The sequence below is a fragment of the Onychostruthus taczanowskii genome, unplaced genomic scaffold, assembly GCF_017590055.1.
Source record: "Onychostruthus taczanowskii isolate IOZ18803 unplaced genomic scaffold, ASM1759005v1 scaffold32, whole genome shotgun sequence".
In the NCBI taxonomy this organism is placed as follows: domain Eukaryota; kingdom Metazoa; phylum Chordata; class Aves; order Passeriformes; family Passeridae; genus Onychostruthus; species Onychostruthus taczanowskii.
The window spans coordinates 3,387,862-3,406,591 of NW_024500572.1; the positions used below are offsets into that span (position 1 = coordinate 3,387,862).

An 18,730-nucleotide genomic window follows, 5' to 3' on the forward strand; every position below is an offset into this window, starting at 1 on the left:
GGCCCGGCTCCGCCTCCCCCCGGCCAGGGGCGGCCCCGCCGCCTCCTCCCCACCTCGCCCCGACAAACTTCAGCGGGTCCCCGAGCCAGGCCCCCTTCCATCCCCGGCAGCCCCGCTCCGACATTTCCCATTTCCGCACCCTTTTTTTTCCCCCGGCTGCTCGCGGTTCGTCCCTCCGCGGGAGCTGCCGAAGCAGGACAGGCCGGATGGAGTTTAAACTTTTTTTTTTTTCCTCCATTGTTTTTAAACTTTTGTCCCCATCACACGAAACAAAGAGCAAAGATCCAGGAGAGTCACGAAATTAAATTGTGACTCTGCCGATCGCAGAGAGAGCTGCTGAGCACGGACACAGATTAGTCCCATGAAGTCGGTGGAGTTCCAGGGATCAATGTGGGCTGTAAAATCCAGGACTGGGGCCTGGATTAATCTGCCTCCATTTATAGGCTCGTGTTTTGTCAGAGGCCTCTTCATTTTTAGAGTTCCCCTCCATCTCTCAAACACAAGCTGGTTTGGAAAGTTCTCAGAAAAAATCAGCTGTGAAAAGCACCTGGGATCCATCACTTCTGCTGGGACAAATTGGAAATATTCCTAATTTTCTCCAAGGAATAAATATCTCTCCAGCTCTTCAACTCTAAAACCCAAAGGTATTTCTTTCTTTGAAAGGATTTCATTCTAAGAGTGCTTAAATCTTTTTGTGCAACTGAAATATTTCCTAGCACCTCATCCCAAAGCACACATCCCTGTTTTCCTTCCCAGGGCAAAGGGGAATGAGCGCAGGTGACACCCTTGTGGAGCTCCAAACCCCCATCCCTCAACCATCACCCCAAAACAGAGCTCTGGATTGGGAATGCAAAGGCATAGCCCTGGACCCAGGGCAGGGAGGTTCAGCCTGGGGGTTTCCAGTTAATTTGGGCATTTTGGTTTCAGCTGAGTCCAGTAAACAGTAAAATGGGGGAAGATTTGCACCTGAGAGCTCATCAGATCCAGCCCCTTTTGGGTGAGGACTGTGGGGTTTGAGGAGAAAATCCCACCACGAGGGGTGTGTGTATAAAATCCCTGTGTTCCCCTGTGGCCTGAGCTCTGCTGGGGACCAGGTCCTGGTGCTCCAAGGAAAATTGATGTGTTGTTGTTGAAGCCAGCCTGACTCGGAGCTGAACACAACAGCCCTGACACATCCAGAGCAAACCAGGAACAGGCAAAAATTACCTGTGTGGAAAACCAGCCTTTCCACAGCTGGATGGCAAGGACAGACTTCACCTTGGAGAAACCAGAGAAACACCCCAGTGCCTCGAGGGCACCCAACATGAGAGTGCCTCAGATCTCACCACGCTTTCCAGGGCACACGACAGGGATTGAAGGGAATTTGGATTTACCACAATTTCCTGCTACCTGCTGTGGAGACCACTGGCACAGCTCAGTGCCTCTCCTCACCCCAATCGATTCTTTGCACCATCCACAGGGCTCTGGGTCAGCAGGGATTGGTGCTGGACTGTGGGGACACAGGCCTTGGGAGGCTCATGGCTGCTCCAGCCAATCCTTGTCAGCTAGATATTCCTACAAGTATCATCATGGGAAAACAATTGGCAATCAGCATCTACTCCTCCTGTTCTCCTCAAAAACAACCCAACCCCAACAAATGACCGTAAAATGTGCCTGAGCTGTTGGTTACAACCCACAGCAGGAGCAGCAGCCCCTTCCCTTCCCCATGGTGGGACAGGACCCAGCCCCCTCCACCCCAGGGAGCCTGAGGAATGACCCAACCTCGGGGAATGCAGCCAGGCAGAGAACACAGCCCAGAATAGGCACCTGTGTCACCGAGACTGTGTTTGGGGAGAGAAAAAAACAAGCCATGGAGGACAAAGGTGTGACACAGCCAGTGAGGAGGGGTGACAGTGTCCCTCCCAGAGCAGGCACATCCCAGCCAGCTCCACATGTGCTGTCACCCACAACAGCAATAACAGAGATGAAGGGTGTTGGACAAGGAGGGAGAAAAATTATAGAGCTATAAAGGAAACCACAAATGTGATTCAAATGGTGAAAGTAAGTTTGTGAGAGAGCCTTACCAGGTAATCTGTGACATCTGATCTAGCATGCTCAGCAGAGGTAGTTAGAGGTTTTTGATTAATCAGCTGTAGAGGGAACGGAAAAATGTCTTCAGAGTAGGAAAATGGCTCTTTGATTCAGAGAACTACATTGAAAAAATAGTCAATGGCTGCAGACTGCCCAGAAAAAGCATTTGTGGCAAACAAGTCCCACTCACTGCAGAAGCAGGGGGGAATTCAGTGGGACACCAGAACAGAGCTGGGCATTCCAGTGACAAACTTGTTCCTCAGCAGATGCAGCAGCACTGCAGCTGTCCCAGAGCAGGGACAGGGTAGGAACCGGCCGCCTCCTCTGAGCGCTGAACGCCCCATGGCATTTTCCACACGGCAGTCAAACAGCCCAGGCTGGCCCTGTGGAGGCCAAGAGCTGAGAGCCTGGAGCTGGCACACATCACCCATCCCCACAGAGCCTCCTGCCCCAACACTGATAAAATGGACTTAGGTTCCCCATTCCACCACAAATTTAGCTCTCTAACACCAGAGGAAATGGGTCTGGTCTCAGCTTCAGCTCTCTCAGAGCTGCACTTGCACTCAAGGCCAAACCCTCAGTGCACAGAACAATGAACAGGAGCCGAGCTGAGCTTGTCCTCCCACGCCTGGGTGCTGCTGCCCAGCCCCAAGCAGGGCTGTGGCAAACAGCAGCTCAGGACCAGCAGCCCCATGTGTGGTGCTGCAGGAGCTGCACCCCTCGGCTGGGAGAGGCTGCTGCCTGAGGCTCCAGACCCAGAGTTAAACCCAACACTGCTGTTCAAAGTCACTCTTGCAGCTCAGACAAATCCAAACCAAGAATCCGTGGGTTTCCAGAACAATTTATTTCTCTACGTCAGGCCCTTGGAGAGCAGTAGTGTATATGTTGTGATAAACTGACACTGAGAAGATTTAACAATTTCTTCATTTAATAAGTGATTTTCACTACATGATATTGTACACTGTCATCTGTTCAAAAAAGATCAACAGTTTTTAAAAAACAAGATTCTGTGAGAGATTTATATAAACCGGTGATCAAGATCAACACCTCTGGTTGGCTTATCAAGCGAGTTTCTAGGTTTCTTTGTAGAACAAAGTCTTTATGCTGAAATGCACAAACCCCTTCCAGCAGATCCAGAGCCATTCCCATCACTCCCAGGGCCATTTGTGTCACTGCCCCGGGACTGCTGTCTCAGCACTGGGATCTGCTCGACTGAACACACGGAAACTGTACAAAAATGTGTTCACTTTGAGCATGGACAAGCCTTTCTGTTTGCTATTTCCAGCCAGCACTTCCTTTTCTCTCCGAGAGGAAGGCGTGGATGGGAAGCCCGGCCAACTCGGCAGGGGGGTTGTGTACAAACGGGTTTCTAAGCGAACTTTGGCTTCAGGAAGGAGACACAAACACTTAAAATAATGGCTTTGTCATTTGAAGTATACGGAGAGGGACGTGTCTGAATTAAATATACATCCTACCAGTGGTGCTGGCAAGGTTGAAGGTTATTCCTAATGTCGACAGCAATAAAACTAACGTGTGCATGACAAGACATTAAAAGAAAAGCAATCCCTTTAAAACAAAATTGAACATAAAAAAAGTTCACAGTGGTTTGTATAAACAGCATGTAATCGCTGACAGGAACAATCTCTACTCTCACAGCACACGAGTGCCCTCTTCAGATCCTAAAGAACAAGGTTTACACTATTCATGGTACGGGTCCGCCAGCCCCGCGGTTACCCGGTTGTGGGGAGATGCTGTGGAGTGTGCAGCTGGAACACCGACACAGGGGGACTTTCAAACTCTTTTCCTGGGAGGGAGGAAAGTCTTTCATTCGCTGTTACAACCAGCAAATGTCATTCATCAAATGGAAAGGAAAACCACAAACACATTATCTATTTTGAGCAAGCTGAACAGCACACATGATAGGTTTAAAAATGGAGGTTATAGACTATGATACAAGTCCCAACAAGGCAGTGCCAAAGTGACTATTTCTTGGCTTGTTTTGTGATCATACCCCTGGGAGGTGTTACAGGTCTGCTGGAATTGGGCTTCTTCTTCTCTGCAGGTTTCAAGATCTGAAAAGACAGAGGGGTCATTCAGCAAAAAGTTTTAGCTATCTTCCAGTCCAACAGTAATTCACTGGTAGAGGCACTACATGGTTCTGGGCAAGTCTCAGTGTGCCAGGAAATCAATGTGTTTCCTGCTCCGAGCTAGGCCGGGCCTTGGGATCAGCTGCTCCAGAGCCCACAGCAGTGGGAGCAGCTGACAGCCAACTGCTTTGCCTGGGTGATTGAATTCCAGGGTAAAACAGTTCCCCTACTCACACCAGCACAGGGTTATCACCTTTTTAAAGATGTGAGTGAAAACACCGCCCTGTCTACATGTGACAGGTGTAAAGATCTACTTGAAACAAGCCTTACTGTTATTTAACAATTTAACAAGTAAAACATCGATTCAAAATAGCACAAATTTAATGTGCGACCTCACTAAAGAGAAAGGAAAATCTTCAGATACTGTACCTGGAAAGAGCACATTAGTGTTTCATCCACACTCATCATGGCACCCGCGTTATCAAATTCTCCACAGTAATTTGGGGCAGAAAACAGAGTTACCAATTGTCTTTTTGCAAAAAACTCATATCCATCTTCAACCACCTTTAGAGACAAAAGCAGAGGTATTATTCTGGGCAGCTTCCTCCTGACAAGGTGCAAAGCAACTTTTCCAGAGGCAGCAGCTGAAAACCTGGCTACATTTAATGAGCATGAGTTTCAAACTTTTACACCACAACAGGAGCATCACAAGAATCAGCTCAGCAACAGAGTCCATTAACACTGAGAAAACCCTTGTTCAAGAGAATCCAAGTTTATATAAAAATGTTAATTATAAGGGCTGTTAAACTCTGGGACACCTTCAAAGAACCTCACATATTTACAACTTGGCTGGACAAGACCCTCAGCACGTTGGCCTGGCCTGGACCAGGTGACCACCTCGGGACTCCCAAACCTAAATTATTCTATACTTTAATGTACAAAATGAAAATACCTGATGAGCTCTACATATGAGATCCAAATCATGCTTATGGAGAAACTTAGCAACCACTTCAGCACCAAAAGTGAAGGACACTCCTCTGTCATTTTCACCCCAGCCCAAGACATCCTTGTCAGGGTCAGACCACAGGAGATCACACAGGAGGCCCTGGTCCGGAACATCCGTGGGGCGCATGATTCGTCTGATCTGCTCCATTGACTGCAGGTCTGGTGACAAACCTGTTCACAGGGAAGACACAGGCAGGCCCCAGCTTAGTCCAGCTTTGCTCTGCAGCACTGACATTCATCCAGGACAAAAATAACTTGGATTCAAAGTGATTCACCACTGCCATTTTACGTAGCTCAGTGGCGACATTCACTGACGTTTCTTAAATTCAGCATTTGTTCTAAAGCATTTGGAACAGAAGTCACTTTCTAGGAGATTTACTGGGAGCAAGATAAAGCAAGGCCATTTCCACATTTTACAGGATTACAATAATCTCACTAATGTTTTGCAAGTGTCTGATAAAAGAGCTGTTAAATAAAAGAGGCATGAATGCCAGGAATCACAGGAAATGCTCACTGTGATGATCAGTAAGATGAAATAAAATATCAAACCAATCTCATTCCATTTTTCACTGATGTGAGTCCCTGGGCAACTGTAATGACTCGCAAATGATAAAACATTTAAGGTGCAATCTGTATTTTATGACCAGAAAAAGCTGCATCATGTGGCACAAATCAATTTCTACGAATTAAACCCATCAGGTCTTACAGGGCTTGGAGCAACCTGACATGGGGGGGAATTCTACTGACTGCCCCCCAAGGGTCCTTCCAACCCAAACCACTCTGGTTCTGTGAAAACAAATGTTTTCAGGACAGACATCAAACTCCTGGTCATCTAAGTCTAAAAAACCCCTACAAGGACTCTCTGCTTTGAAGGAGAGGCTATTAAAGGTGCCTTTGGTGGAAAAGGAAGAGCAGATCGTGTCTGAACCGGCTCCATGATTCACAAAACTGACACTGAGCCCAGCCCTTCCTGATATATGAGCCAAGGCAGAGAAAAATCCCAAAGTTTTGAAGCTTCAGCAATGTAAACATGAAACTGCCATGACTGAGTTTTCCAGTTCCTCAAACATCACCTAAGAAACTGCTACTCACCCCCATGACAGCAGAATATTTTCTCATCCACAATAGCTGCAATTGGTAAACAGTTAAAACAGTCTGTGAAGGTTTTCCACAGCTTAATATTGTATCTTCTCTTACCTAGAAGAGATTGGGGAGAAAAACCCAGTCAATGTGCTTTTCTAACACAAACACTACAACCTAACTTAGCTGCCTGAACTTTACTGAGACTTGCAAAAAGTCAGCATTAGAGCCTATACATAATTGATATTTTCTGCCTTATTTAATTGTTTAAATGGCAAAGGCCTCTCAGTGTGGCACAGCTTCAAGGACACCATAAGCCTGTTCAACAGCTGGCAATCAGGCTCTCCAGTCCCAACTCTGCTTTGGCAAATTATCCCTTGGAGAATTTGATCTACTGCAGAAAATCTTGCCATTTCTTTCAGGGGAAGACAGCAATTCTTGAAAAGCAGATTTTCTTTAAAATTCTGCTTTACCACATAAACTCACTTTCAGCAAATAAACAGGACTGAAAAACGAAACAGGACTGAAAAACAAAACTGCCACAGCTTTATGAATTTCAAAGGGACTCTCCCAGATATGAACCCTGAACATATTTGTGATATATGACTAAGCCTGTGATTAATCTCTGAGGAGACAACTCTGAAATACCACACATCTTTGTTTCCTCACAGGAGGAGAACAAGACATGGAGCGCACATCTTGTCATCATCTGCAAGCCAAGTGTGTCCCACCACACAAGTTCCAACATGCTTCAGTGCACAATTAATTTAATATCAGCTCTACATTATCTGGATTAAATCACATCCTTTGAAACAGGAACATTGGCTCCTACTTCACAGCAAAATTACTTGTGTTTGGGTAAGGTCTACATACAGCCCCCATCACACAGTCTGTACATATCATCATCAGATGAATGACACAGACGTGAACCTCTGTAATGCACATCAAATTAAATTCTCTCATTAGATGCCCTTATGAGTTTTACCAGTGAGAATTGTTAGTTAACACAGCAGCCAACAACTAAAATTACCCACTTGGTTGCTGCTTTGTAGTGTGAGGCTCAGACTCCCACAGGGGCAGGGGAAGGACAGACTCCCCTCTGTAAAACAGGCCAAGGACCCCTCTGAAGAGCACAGAGGGCATTTCAAGTCAGGAAGGAGCCATCCAACACTGCCACCCTGCTTGTCCCCACTAGAGGCACACATGCCTGGTACTCACATTCATCATAAAACCCATAAATTCTATTGATGCTGGCACATTCGTGGTTCCCTCGGAGGAGGAAAAAATTCTCTGGGTATTTAATTTTGTAGGCCAATAGAAGACAAATTGTTTCTAAAGATTGTTTTCCTCTGTCAACATAATCACCAAGGAACAGGTAGTTGCTCTCTGGTGGAAAACCCCCATATTCAAAGAGTCGGAGCAAGTCATAGTACTGTCCATGGATGTCACCTGCAAGGAGATTCAGACATGACACTTCAGTGACCCTTCACTACATCCTTTGATTGATTCTAGACAAAGAACAAATCAAAGATGCTTCAGAAAGAAAAAAAGCTTGCAGTTAGATACCACCAATAACATACTTGAAATGGCAGCTAATGTATATAAAATTATCACATTTTGACATCTATGCAATGGTAGCTATACAAAAGTATTTGTGTGTATAAAACAAAATCAAGATTCCAAGAAACCAACTGTGTTTTCTGGAAACACCCAGTAATTCAAATTCTAGCAGGGAAACTGCATCAAAAATGAAATTGGTATTTCTGCCTTTGGTTTAAATCATGGGCTTGTTTCTGACAAGCAGAACACTAAATCATGATTTTAGACTACCAATATTATAAATATGGAATGAGCTGCTTCAAATACAAGTCCTCTGGTTTAGAGCTGGATAAAAAACTATTTGCTGGAAGCTTTCAAAATTGCATTTAATGAGGTTTTTATGTTGACATTCTTCATTCTTTTAGCATAAGCAGACATGTACATGTGTGCAAAATGAGCACTGCTGTATGCAACACAGTGAGCCCAAACTAGAAAGTAATTCCAAGAAACAGTACAAAAATCTAAGTTTCCAGCAGGATTTTAAAATACTGTCAAACTACTGCTCAGCTTTGCCTGGCAGTACATTAAATACTGGGCTCCTCATTGTTTCTCCTTGTTCAGTCACAATTGGGCCAAATATTATTTATTTGATAACTTCTTTCCAAAACTTCCTGTGAACAACTCCCCCAACCTGGTGAAACTGGACCAGTTGCTTTTTGGGTTTGGATTATTTTGGTCCCAAATACAATTCCCACGTTACCCTCTCTCCACTCCTCTGCCCTACTTATCCCAGCAGGGGTTTATCTTGCCTTTTGCTACAATTATTTATTAGTTTCACTGTTAGTAAGTGAAAGCAGCATCTGGCACTTGTTATCTGTTTATGGTCTGCATTTACCTGACACCTCCCCCAAGATCAAACCAAAACTCACAGTACTCACCACAGATTTTCAGTGGAGCTTCAAGTTCTAGTAGAATAGGCTGACTCAGGAAGATTTCTCTGGATTTCAAGCACAGTCCTCTAATTTCATTCTCTTGAAGTTGGACGTTTTTGCCTGGTTTTGATCCTCGCACTGTCAGGAGGAGTCAGAAGTCAGTTATCAAAACCAGCAAAATCCCTGGTTATTTTAAGAGTCTGACTAAATGCCAGAGCAGCACTGAATGAGAAGGTAGCAGGCTAGGATTGGTGTGCTGGGGTGAAATGGCAGTGCCAGGGAAAGGGGAGTGTGTTCTGCTCCAGTCGTATGTTACATTCATTTAACAGAATTCATGGCTCAACACTTCCCCCGTTAAAAATGTCACATTTTAAATAGCATCAGTTTAGTTCTATTTAGTTATAAACCCCATCTTGGACAATGTGGCTATTTACATGTTAATTTTTAGTGAAGCAGTTTTGTGCTTGTTCTCTGGAAGCTGTCTGAACTTGAGCAAAGGGTGTCTGCCACTCAATCACCAACAAATGTACAAGTTTCTCTAAATCAGCAAATCACCTCACCCAACCTAAACAAGACCACAGCATCAGTAAATCTTGCACTGCAGCTGGAAAACAGGGAAGAAAAACACACACATGACTGGAGGGTAAGGACTATCAGTAAGGAAATAGTTTTGGATGATGATGACAAAGCAGCTGCCATCATCACTGCCTTTGAGCAGGGTAAAAGACAAGCCAGGAGGAGACCAATCTCCCACCCCAAAGCACTTCCCCCTCCCAACTCCCATCCTTCACTGCTTCAATCTCCCCCACTGCAACAATTCATGACAGTTTGTTCCTCTAACATCCATTAAAGCTTTCCTTCCTGCTCTGGACAAGGACATCAGCCTGACCTGAACAAGTTCCACACTCCTGCTTTTGCCCAGAAATACAAAGGATATTTCTACAGCAGCAGCACTGTAACTACAGCCCAAATTGCACAAAACAGCATTTATCAGGGTTAAGATTGGATTTAAAAAAATTATGAGTATGCCATTACTGATGAAGCCTATATTTTTATTTGTTGTCAAAACCAGTGACAACATATAATAGTGATAAGGCTGAAGAAAAAAAAAAGAAGAACTAAGAGCAGCAGTCATCTTCTACAATGCAACCCATTGGTTCAGCTGCAGCAAAGCCAAATCACCAAGAACCCGAGTCTCGGACTGCTGGCTCTGCCAACACCTCCAAAAACAAAATCCCCCCACTGCAACAGCTGCCAGGTTAGGTAACTTACTGTGAGCAGCTGTATGGCATTGAGACTGAATAATCTATGCCCTTATCCAAAAAGGTCTTGTCTTTAAATGCAAAAAAAGCAAGCAACAAGCCTGAATCCTTTCAAAGGGAAGAATCTATGCAGTGTTATCTTCCTGAAGTCCTCAGTAACTTAGTAGCTAGCTACCACTTCAGTCTAATTCCTTTGCTACTGTTTCACCTGCAAGTGAGAAATCTGAAAGCTGCAGATGACTCAAATCTCTGCCATCACTGCGCTGCACGGAGCCAAGTGAGAACTGCAGTGGGAAAGGCTGGGGGTGCTCGAGGCAAGTTTTAGGAACAGCAAGAACAAAAAACAGTTGTGTTCCAATTTCTCACTAGCACAGAAGCTCCTGACTTTTCCACGGGCCTCTGATCAAGCACAGAAAACACTGCTCAGCGAGAGTGCACCTTACCTACACCACGAATAAAATAATGGCTGTGTAACAGCCATGAAATCCGTGACATTGGATGTGATCTCTGCCAGCACTCGCGGTGCTGCTGCCCCAGCAATCCTTCCCTGCATGCCAGACCCTGGCAGGGTGGCACTGCCTGCCCTGCAGAACCACTGGCAGTGCCCTAAACCCACCACCTTTCCCCAAACAACCTCCAAACTGAAACTCCAGCTCAGATTGCATCGTATGCTGCCGGTGACATCGCTGCAGGGCAAAAGCCATGCCTTGAGCAGCGCTCTCTTTCAGGCTCTGCCTGCTCCTCTGATCCTCGCTGCCCACGTGTTATCACTCACCACTGACATTACATGCCAACACTGGAATTACCACTGCACTTCATGTCTTTCATTAAAATCTCAGAAGTAATGAAGCATGTAAATGGGAGTTAAATCTTTGTCGCAGCAGTTTATCACGAATGAGGCTTTTCATCCATGCAGTAATTTTTTCATCCATACAGTAATTTTCCAAACACTCCTGAGCAACAAGCAAGTTACTCAAAATGCCAAATATCCAGAAGCAATAACAACAGAAATTTTTAGAATTAAGTGATAAACTGGCTGAATTTTAAATATAAAACTGATGGTAACTTAATCCCAGATTTTACAATCCACCCTTTTTTTTTTTTTTTTTTTTTTTGAGATTATACAAAATATTTAGTTTTCTGTGAAGACAGAAATCTAATTTGACATGATTTGGTCTTCTTAGAAATTGTGAAAAGCAAACCCTGTACTTCACATCCATAAATTAAAAAGTACAAAATATTATAAAGACTATGCAATGTACTGAGTCACTAAAGCTCATGAATAAAGCATGTGCACTCATTTTTGCTCAAGATTAAATGAAGATCTGAACACTGTTTCAGACACAGGTTTTCTAGGATTTTTCCAATACTTTTTATTGAACTGGTATAATCCTCAAGCAGTTTTAGTCACCTGCCTGTAGAAAACCTTCACAAAATGAAATGCTTTGCTGCACTTCCCAAACTCCTTAGGACAGATGCCATGGATGAAAGAACAAGAAAATTTGGTTCAGCTCTGCCTGCCAGTGACATTTTCACTGCTTTGTCCAACATGAAACTTGCACAGAGGAGACAAGTGTGTTCAATTTCTTGTGACATTAACCTGTATGTCCTGAAAAGCTGGGAAAACAAAAGTGGGTTTGGCTTCAGAAGAATCAAAAATGCAGAAGTGCATCTTGGTTTGAAGAATCCATATTTTCAGTGCAAGGATTTTTGCATCCACAATGAAGGAGCTGGCACAGAAATGCAGGATATTCAGTGTTAATGACTTTTTAAAAGGTTTCTCTGGGTCTTCAAGTTACTTAGTCCTTCTAAGAAAGACAAAAATAGAACACTATGAAAAATATGTTGTGTTTACAGTTTGTTTCTCTGCTTTGGACCAAAACAAGGCAGCTTGTGGAGAACAGACAGTATGATACTAATTGACAGCTTGGTCATGAAGTCAAAAGAGCAGCTCAATAGTACTGTACAGGCACATCTGCCCTTTCAATGCATAAAAAAATAACCTCTCAGAAATGACATCCTGGAACTGACAGTGGAACAAGCTAAAGATTAATCATTTGGGGAAAAAATTCAGCCCATTTCAAGTGGCATTTTATTTGCGCCTGAACACACTGCTGCAGCATTTCCAGACAGCAAAATATTCCCACCCTCTTTAGGCAGAGATGCTCCTGTTCTTAGAAATGATTTCTCTAGAGCCTGAATTTCAGTGCCCAGTCTGGGCAGTCTTCTAACAGGTAAAATCTTTCTTACTGTACAAATATGAGAAGTTGTGGAAAAAAAAAAAAACTCTCCACTAGATGGAAACAACTATAGAAGAAAATTCTTCCCTGCAACCCAGAGGATCTTTGCAGAGGGACTGCTCACAACAGAGGCTCCACTATTAAATTTATCCTTGACTTCCAAGACAGGGAGAAACTGATGGAAACAAGATACCAACTCTAAAGTGAGTGTATGACAAACAGAGCAGTATGACAGGTGCCCAGCAGAGGCGGAAAGGAAGGAATAGGAAGAAAAGCAAGAACTTGAGGCACCCAGTCATTCTGGAGCAAGCAAACAGCAAGTACAAAGTGTAGCTGCAGCTGCCAGGAGTCAGAACACTGCCTGACATTGAGAATTTATTCTGCATTTCCCTGGGAGGGATAAATGGGTCAGGAGCTGGGGGATCAAGAATGTCCAACAGTCTGAGACCATATGCATGCAGAGTACAACAGAGTCCCGCATCCCAACACACCCCCAGCATTTTCCAATCCTTGCTTTGGTGCCACACAGTCCTTTACGTCAGTCAAGGTTAATATGAAAGGGACAGATACTTAGAGAAGTAGTCAAAAATAGCAGGAAGTTCAAAAATGCCAGAAATTGCAGCGATCCAAACATCTCATTTCCATTCAGAATTGCATTACAAGAAGCAGCTGAGATACTGTCAACTGAAGTGTGAGAATCAAGTTCTCCTACAGAAAATGTTTTAAGAAAAATAGTCTATCTACAGGTCAGTTCATTTTTCTGGCTTATTAAACAAGTCTCTCAGTTTCACCATACTTTACGTTAAGATGTCTGCAATCATAATGACATTTCCAAAAATACTGCAGGTTGGTTTTAATCTAGTTTTTAGCAGTTCCCAACGACAGTTTCACAGTCAGTTTTGCACCACAGGCACAAAGGGAATAAATAACTTGAAAGTGGTTGATGTAAAAAAGGTTTTACTTCATTGCAGGCACTACCAGCTTTGATCAGATCTCTTCAAATTCAAAACTGAAATGGAAAAGCATCTCCTCAGTGCACAAGGCTCTGAAAAGTTCTCATCTGCTTTCTAGTATGTCAAAAGTTCACAGCAGTGTTATCAAATGGAAGATTCTGCATGACTACAAGTTTTTCATCTGTAACATATTTCCACACTGCAGACAGGTGAGGAGCAACAAGTACTCACACTGCTCACAAACAGAGGGGACAAATTCCTCCAGTTCTCTGAGTGGGCAACAGGCACAGAATTTCACACATTTATTTGAATCCATGGCACTGATAAGAATCTAATGCAGGCCTTTGGAATTAAGAGTTTCTGTTTCCTACTCTTAGAAACTGCTGCACCACAGCAGGAAACAATTAACACCAAGCTACACAAACTAGGGAAAATGATACGGTTTGAGGTCAAAAAGTCTTGCTTGTCCATGAGAAACTTCATCACAGCATCACAACTCATCCATGAGTAAATGTGACATTTCAGATTAACATCTCTGAGAACCATTCTTACTCCAGTATATGAAGCTAAAGGGCAAGCAACCCTGCAGACCCAATTAATGCTGTACTTAGCAGAAAGGTGAAAAAAAATTATAGGACTGTATTTGTGAAAAAAGTCTTCTCTGTGGTGAGCAAAATCTTATCTGTGCTCTTTAGCTCAACTATTTTTAATAAGTAGATGATAATCTTTCCCCATTTAAAGCAAATTAAGAGAGAATATCTCCTTGACATCTCTACAACAGGCTTTACTGGGAATAGAAATCTGTGGGTGTATAAACAGAAATGTTTAAGGATTCAAGAGTCTTTTTGCAGATTTTAGTGCACTAGCCAGGATTTCAGTTTTCAGAATGGCTACCACCACTGTAGCCTCGTGTGGCTTTATCCAAAGTAGCCTCCATTCATGATTCAATTTTCCCTTCAAGTGCCCGCAGAGGATGCAGCACAGGAGAGATCTGCAGAAACACATTTCAACTTGGGTCACTTAGGTATGCTGAAATTGTTGTTTTATTTATTGTTACCATGGTAAGACTAACACACTTCAATCCTGTTTTCTAAATAGGTGACTGTGAGCTCCAAAGCAGACCCCACTTATCTGCAAAAGCTGCCAGCACACGAGATGAAGGAAATGGATAAGGGGCTCAGGTTCTAGGAAGCCCATCTGACTTGACACAGACAGGAAGCCACGCTCACACTCAGGGAGTCTCGGGATTTGTCACTCATTCTTTACTGAGGCAAGCAGGAATTCTGCCATTTCCTGGAACCCTTTCCAAGACCATACAGGTGCCATTGATTTTTTTTATCTTAAAAGGAGTTTTTTAGCACCTTCTTGTCTGCTGGCATTTTTGACTCAGCACACGCAGTTGCTGCTTTCAGTACCCCCTGCTAGAAGGGGCAAAATTTGCTCTCAGGTTTGACCCCTTTTACTCCTCAGGAAGGTGAATTAGTTTCATCAATGATCTGAGCCTTTATCCAATATCAAGGATACTTTAAAACATTTTTCCTCAGGAAGGTGAATTAGGTCCATCAATATCTGAGCCTTTATCCAATATCAAGGATACTTTAAAACATTTCAGTACTCAGTGCAGGATACTGTTACTTACTACACTTTGCAAGTCTCATTCTTGTGGATATTACAGTTACCAAAAGTCACAAAGTCAGACAAGCTGTACTCAGGAAATTGCTCCTAGCAGGACACAACCCTCATCAGTAAAGAAGGGAGAAAATACGAATTCAATTACAGCAAAAAAAGTCAGTATTTTCAATGTTTTCCCTGAATGGCTTTCCAAGGTAGAGAACAATGCTACTGAAAAATGTTTTTTTGTGACATTTCAATGCCAAATGGTTCTGTACTATAAACAACTGGAGCAAGGAAGACTCTTCAAATATTTACCTTAGAATAAGAAGCTGAAGTATATATTTCCAGGCCTTTTAAAGAACAAGCTAATCATTTCACCTAAATAGCCTAACGTGGGTGGGAGAACATCACTATTTGGGGGGAAAAGCAGGAATAATGTCAGTTGAGCAGAGGAGTCAGGATAGAAAGCAACTAAAATCCCTCACAAATACATTATTAATACCCTGTATTAAGGACAAAAGCAAGAATAATTTATTATTCACCCTTCACTTTACCTCAACCATTAGACTCAATTCACTGCTTCTTCCAACCAGGCAATGCTAAGGCACATGATAAAACAAATACCTAATTGTACCTGCTCACTGATTTCCAGTATTTCATCAAGAATCTCCTTAGCACTGGGGTTTGGTACCTTTACAAAGGGCTAAGCCCCCTGCTCATGCTCTTTAAATTTTAGTAGCAAAATTCACCTGAAGTTAGCTGCTATAAAAATGTGTAAGTATTTAAAGTTTGAAGAGAGCTATAGTGAAATACCAAATTGCTCTAAAATTACAGCTTGCACAAGGATTTGGGCAATTCAGTTTGTGAGCTGATCATTAAAGCAGATTTTGCAGTGTTGTCATGCCTGAGTGTGATTTCAATCTGCGTGCAGCCTTGTCTGAAGGGGCATTGACACAGAGCTCAGGGGCACACCACACTTTGTGTAACTAACATTATGCATTCGTGCTACCAGAACTGCACTGAAGAACAGTCATTTGTTTGGTCTAAATCTAAAATGCAGCGTGTGCTGAAACGCAGCAATGTTTTAGGAAAAAATAAAAGTATAAAAATGACACTCACAAAGGTCAGTCATTACTCTCTGTCTGGCAAAGTCATTTAGAACAGACATTTAATAACCAACAAATAAAGCACTAGCACAGGTTACTAACACCAGTAATTGTTTTAAATATTGAAAGACAATCATTGCCTCAAGGAAGCCAAAATCCCAGCTGCAGTATTAATAAAGGAAAAAAAAATTCATTTCAGTTCTGGCAGCTGATGCAACCTCAGGTAACGTCTGTAATTGCATGAAGCACCTCTTAAAAGATGTCAGAAAACCTTCTGAAGCCTGATTTATGAACTCTTATCTGCTCCAGCCATCTAATGCTGATATAAACTGAGCAATAGCAGAACACATTGGCACGGTACATCTTACTACTTTCTGAAACTTCAGTCAGAGAAATAACTTGCATTTCTTTCTAGGAAAGGTCTAATCCATGCTTTTAAAAATTAAACTTCACACTTTGAAAATGCTGCATTAGTTACACTGAGGGAAACCAGTAAGAACTATAAGTAATGAGTGCAATTCAACTGAGCATGTATTAATATGTCACCAAACATATGACATACGAGACCTGACATTTACAAGCCGTATTACTGGATTTTCAGGAAAATCCTGGTCTAACTTTATGAAGGGAAGTCTTTAAATAATTGAAACCAGGGCGGTTTAAATTGGTAACAGGCAAAACCCAAACCGGATCAGAGGAAAAACCCCATTTACTTTTACTTATTCAATAATCCCATAATTCATCTACAGGATTTTTTTAACTCCAGTTTTCTAGAGTAGAATTTCTGTTCCTCTGCCTGACCTTTTGCTCTCCAAGCATTACACAAGCAAAACCCTGTAAGAAGGAAAGTGTGTAAGAAAAGATATTTCTTCGTTTTTCTCTGCAACATCTCAGCTGGCTTTGGGCCAAATGGAAAAAAGTTAAATCCCTGACCAAGCTTTTCAAGAGTAAGTCCAGATGAGATGCCTGCCCTGACACACTGAGGCTGGATCAGGACAGCTTCCCTCTCTGAATAATTATGCTTTTCCTTGATGCCTGGAAGAGAATTTGTCACTGGCAACTTCTCAGTCTTTTGCCCTAAAATCAGTCGATCCCAGTCCAGTGTCGATCCCTGCAAGCGAAGGGATGATGCTGGAGACACCCCCTGCAACTTCCAGGTTTTCCTTTGATTTACAAAGTCCCAGGCAACTCTTTTCATCCCAAAGCACCAACAATAGCAGACAATAAGCCCCTTTTCAGACAGTCTGAAACACCAAACCCCGACCCTCCATTCACACCTAAAACCCCACCATATGTTATGAATTAAGAGCCAAAATCCTGTGGCAGCTTTAATGCAAGCAGCTAATCAAAGCTAAACCCAGCATACACTGAAACCCACGACAGTCTCCTCCCGACTTGCTGAAAAGCTGCCTCAACACTCTTTAAACACGCTGAGTCTTATTTCCAGAGCCCCGCGACTACCCAGCCATGCAGTGATCCCATGTGTACGCGTGAAAGGCAAGAGAGAACACCCCAGGCTTTTTAAAAGCCCTTCCTACAAAACACTACTAAATTAAGCATCCCCTCATTCGAGCACAGGACTAGGTTAAGCATCCCCTCAGAACTGCAGGGGAGGAGAAAGGGGCAGCCGGCTGGTCCCAGCATTGCACCGGGGGATCAAAAGGCAGAAACGCCTCGGAAACACACACGGGCTGAGGGGAAAGTTGGGGCTGCGGGGCCGAGCCAGGCGGGGAGGCGGCGACCCCAGGCAGACAAAGCGCCTCTCGCCCCTCCATTTTAGTGCCCCCTCAGCCCCCGCCGGGCGGGCGGGACGCGGCGCATCGGCCCCGCCGCCCTCCCCCAACCGCGCTGTCCCCGACCCTCACCCTCCAGCAGCCGTTGGATGATGCTGTCGATGTTGAGCTTGTCTATATCCGCCATCGCCTCTCAGCGGCCGGGCGGAGCCCTCCCCGCCGCTCCGCTCGCGGCTTGGCCGGCCCGACTCCGCTCCTCGTTCTGTCTCGTTTTTGCCCTTTCCTGCTCTGCGCCTTCCCTCGCTCCCTCTGCCCCCCCCGCCCCCTCAGCACAGAGCCAGCACTGAACAAAATGGCCGCCGTCCCCTCAGCGGGCTCGCCTGGCGCACGGATACTACGAGCGCGACGCGGCCCGTCGGAAACCCTTTATAGGCCGGGCGGGAAGAGCGGGAGGGGTGATGCGGCTCCGCTTGCGGGATCCTACCGCTCCCGGGACGGGAAGTAGTGCGGCGGTGCCCCCTCCCGGTGTCGTGACAGTCGCAGAGCGGCGGAAGCAGTGGTGGCGGTCACAGAATCCCAGAATCCATTAGGTTTCAAAAGACCTCCGAGATCGTCGAGTCCAGCCTGTAACCGAGCCCCACTATGTCACCCAGACCATGGCGCCGAGTGCCACATTCAGTCGTTCCTTGAGGGACAGGGACTCCACCGCGTCCCTGTGCAGCCCGTTCCAATGTGTAATCACCCTTTCTGTGGAGAAAGGTCTGTACCTTGTAGGGTTCCTGCAGACTTGGGGTCTGCAGGGAGCAGGAAGGGGCCACCATGTCCCTCACACCGTCCCCCCACTGCGGTCATGGCCCCTCACACCCACATGTGAAGGAGATGGTGGCTTCAGGTACGATTTTGGGGCCACTTTAAGGCTGGGAGAGCATAGCCTTGATGCCTTTCCCCTCACGGGTTAAGGCAGAGTGTCCTGAGCAGCTCCTCAGCTCCAGAGCACTTTCAGACACGTGGCTCTGCACCTGCAAATCCTTCAAGAAACAAACATACAGCACTTTCAAGTCCTTGCAGGTGAAGGAATTAACCTCATCGTTCAAAAGCATCTCGCTATT

General features: G+C 44.4%; 1 protein-coding gene across 1 annotated transcript; it reads right to left on the reverse strand.

The window, feature by feature from the left end:
* Positions 1-2,895: 2,895 nt before the first annotated feature.
* Positions 2,896-18,014, reverse strand: PPP1CC (protein phosphatase 1 catalytic subunit gamma). The gene is made up of 7 exons (XM_041410276.1): positions 17,754-18,014; positions 8,720-8,851; positions 7,461-7,691; positions 6,255-6,359; positions 5,110-5,333; positions 4,587-4,721; positions 2,896-4,142 (listed from the first exon to the last, which is right to left on the reverse strand). Exons 1-7 carry the CDS (start codon positions 17,806-17,808, stop codon positions 4,053-4,055), a joined length of 972 nt encoding a protein of 323 aa, XP_041266210.1. The 5' UTR covers positions 17,809-18,014; the 3' UTR covers positions 2,896-4,052.
* Between the last annotated feature and the right edge of the window lie 716 nt (positions 18,015-18,730).

What these genes read in the sequence shown, in the direction of transcription:
- PPP1CC (XM_041410276.1), bottom strand. Translation starts at nt 17,808, where the DNA reads ATGGCGGATATAGACAAGCTCAACATCGACAGCATCATCCAACGGCTG. An exon ending in CATCCAACGGCTGCTGGAGG is followed by an intron (nt 8,852 to 17,753) that starts GTGAGGGTCGGG and finishes TCCTCCTGACAG; the next exon opens with TGCGAGGATCAAAACCAGGC. An exon ending in TCATATGTAGAGCTCATCAG is followed by an intron (nt 4,722 to 5,109) that starts GTATTTTCATTT and finishes TTGTCTCTAAAG; the next exon opens with GTGGTTGAAGATGGATATGA.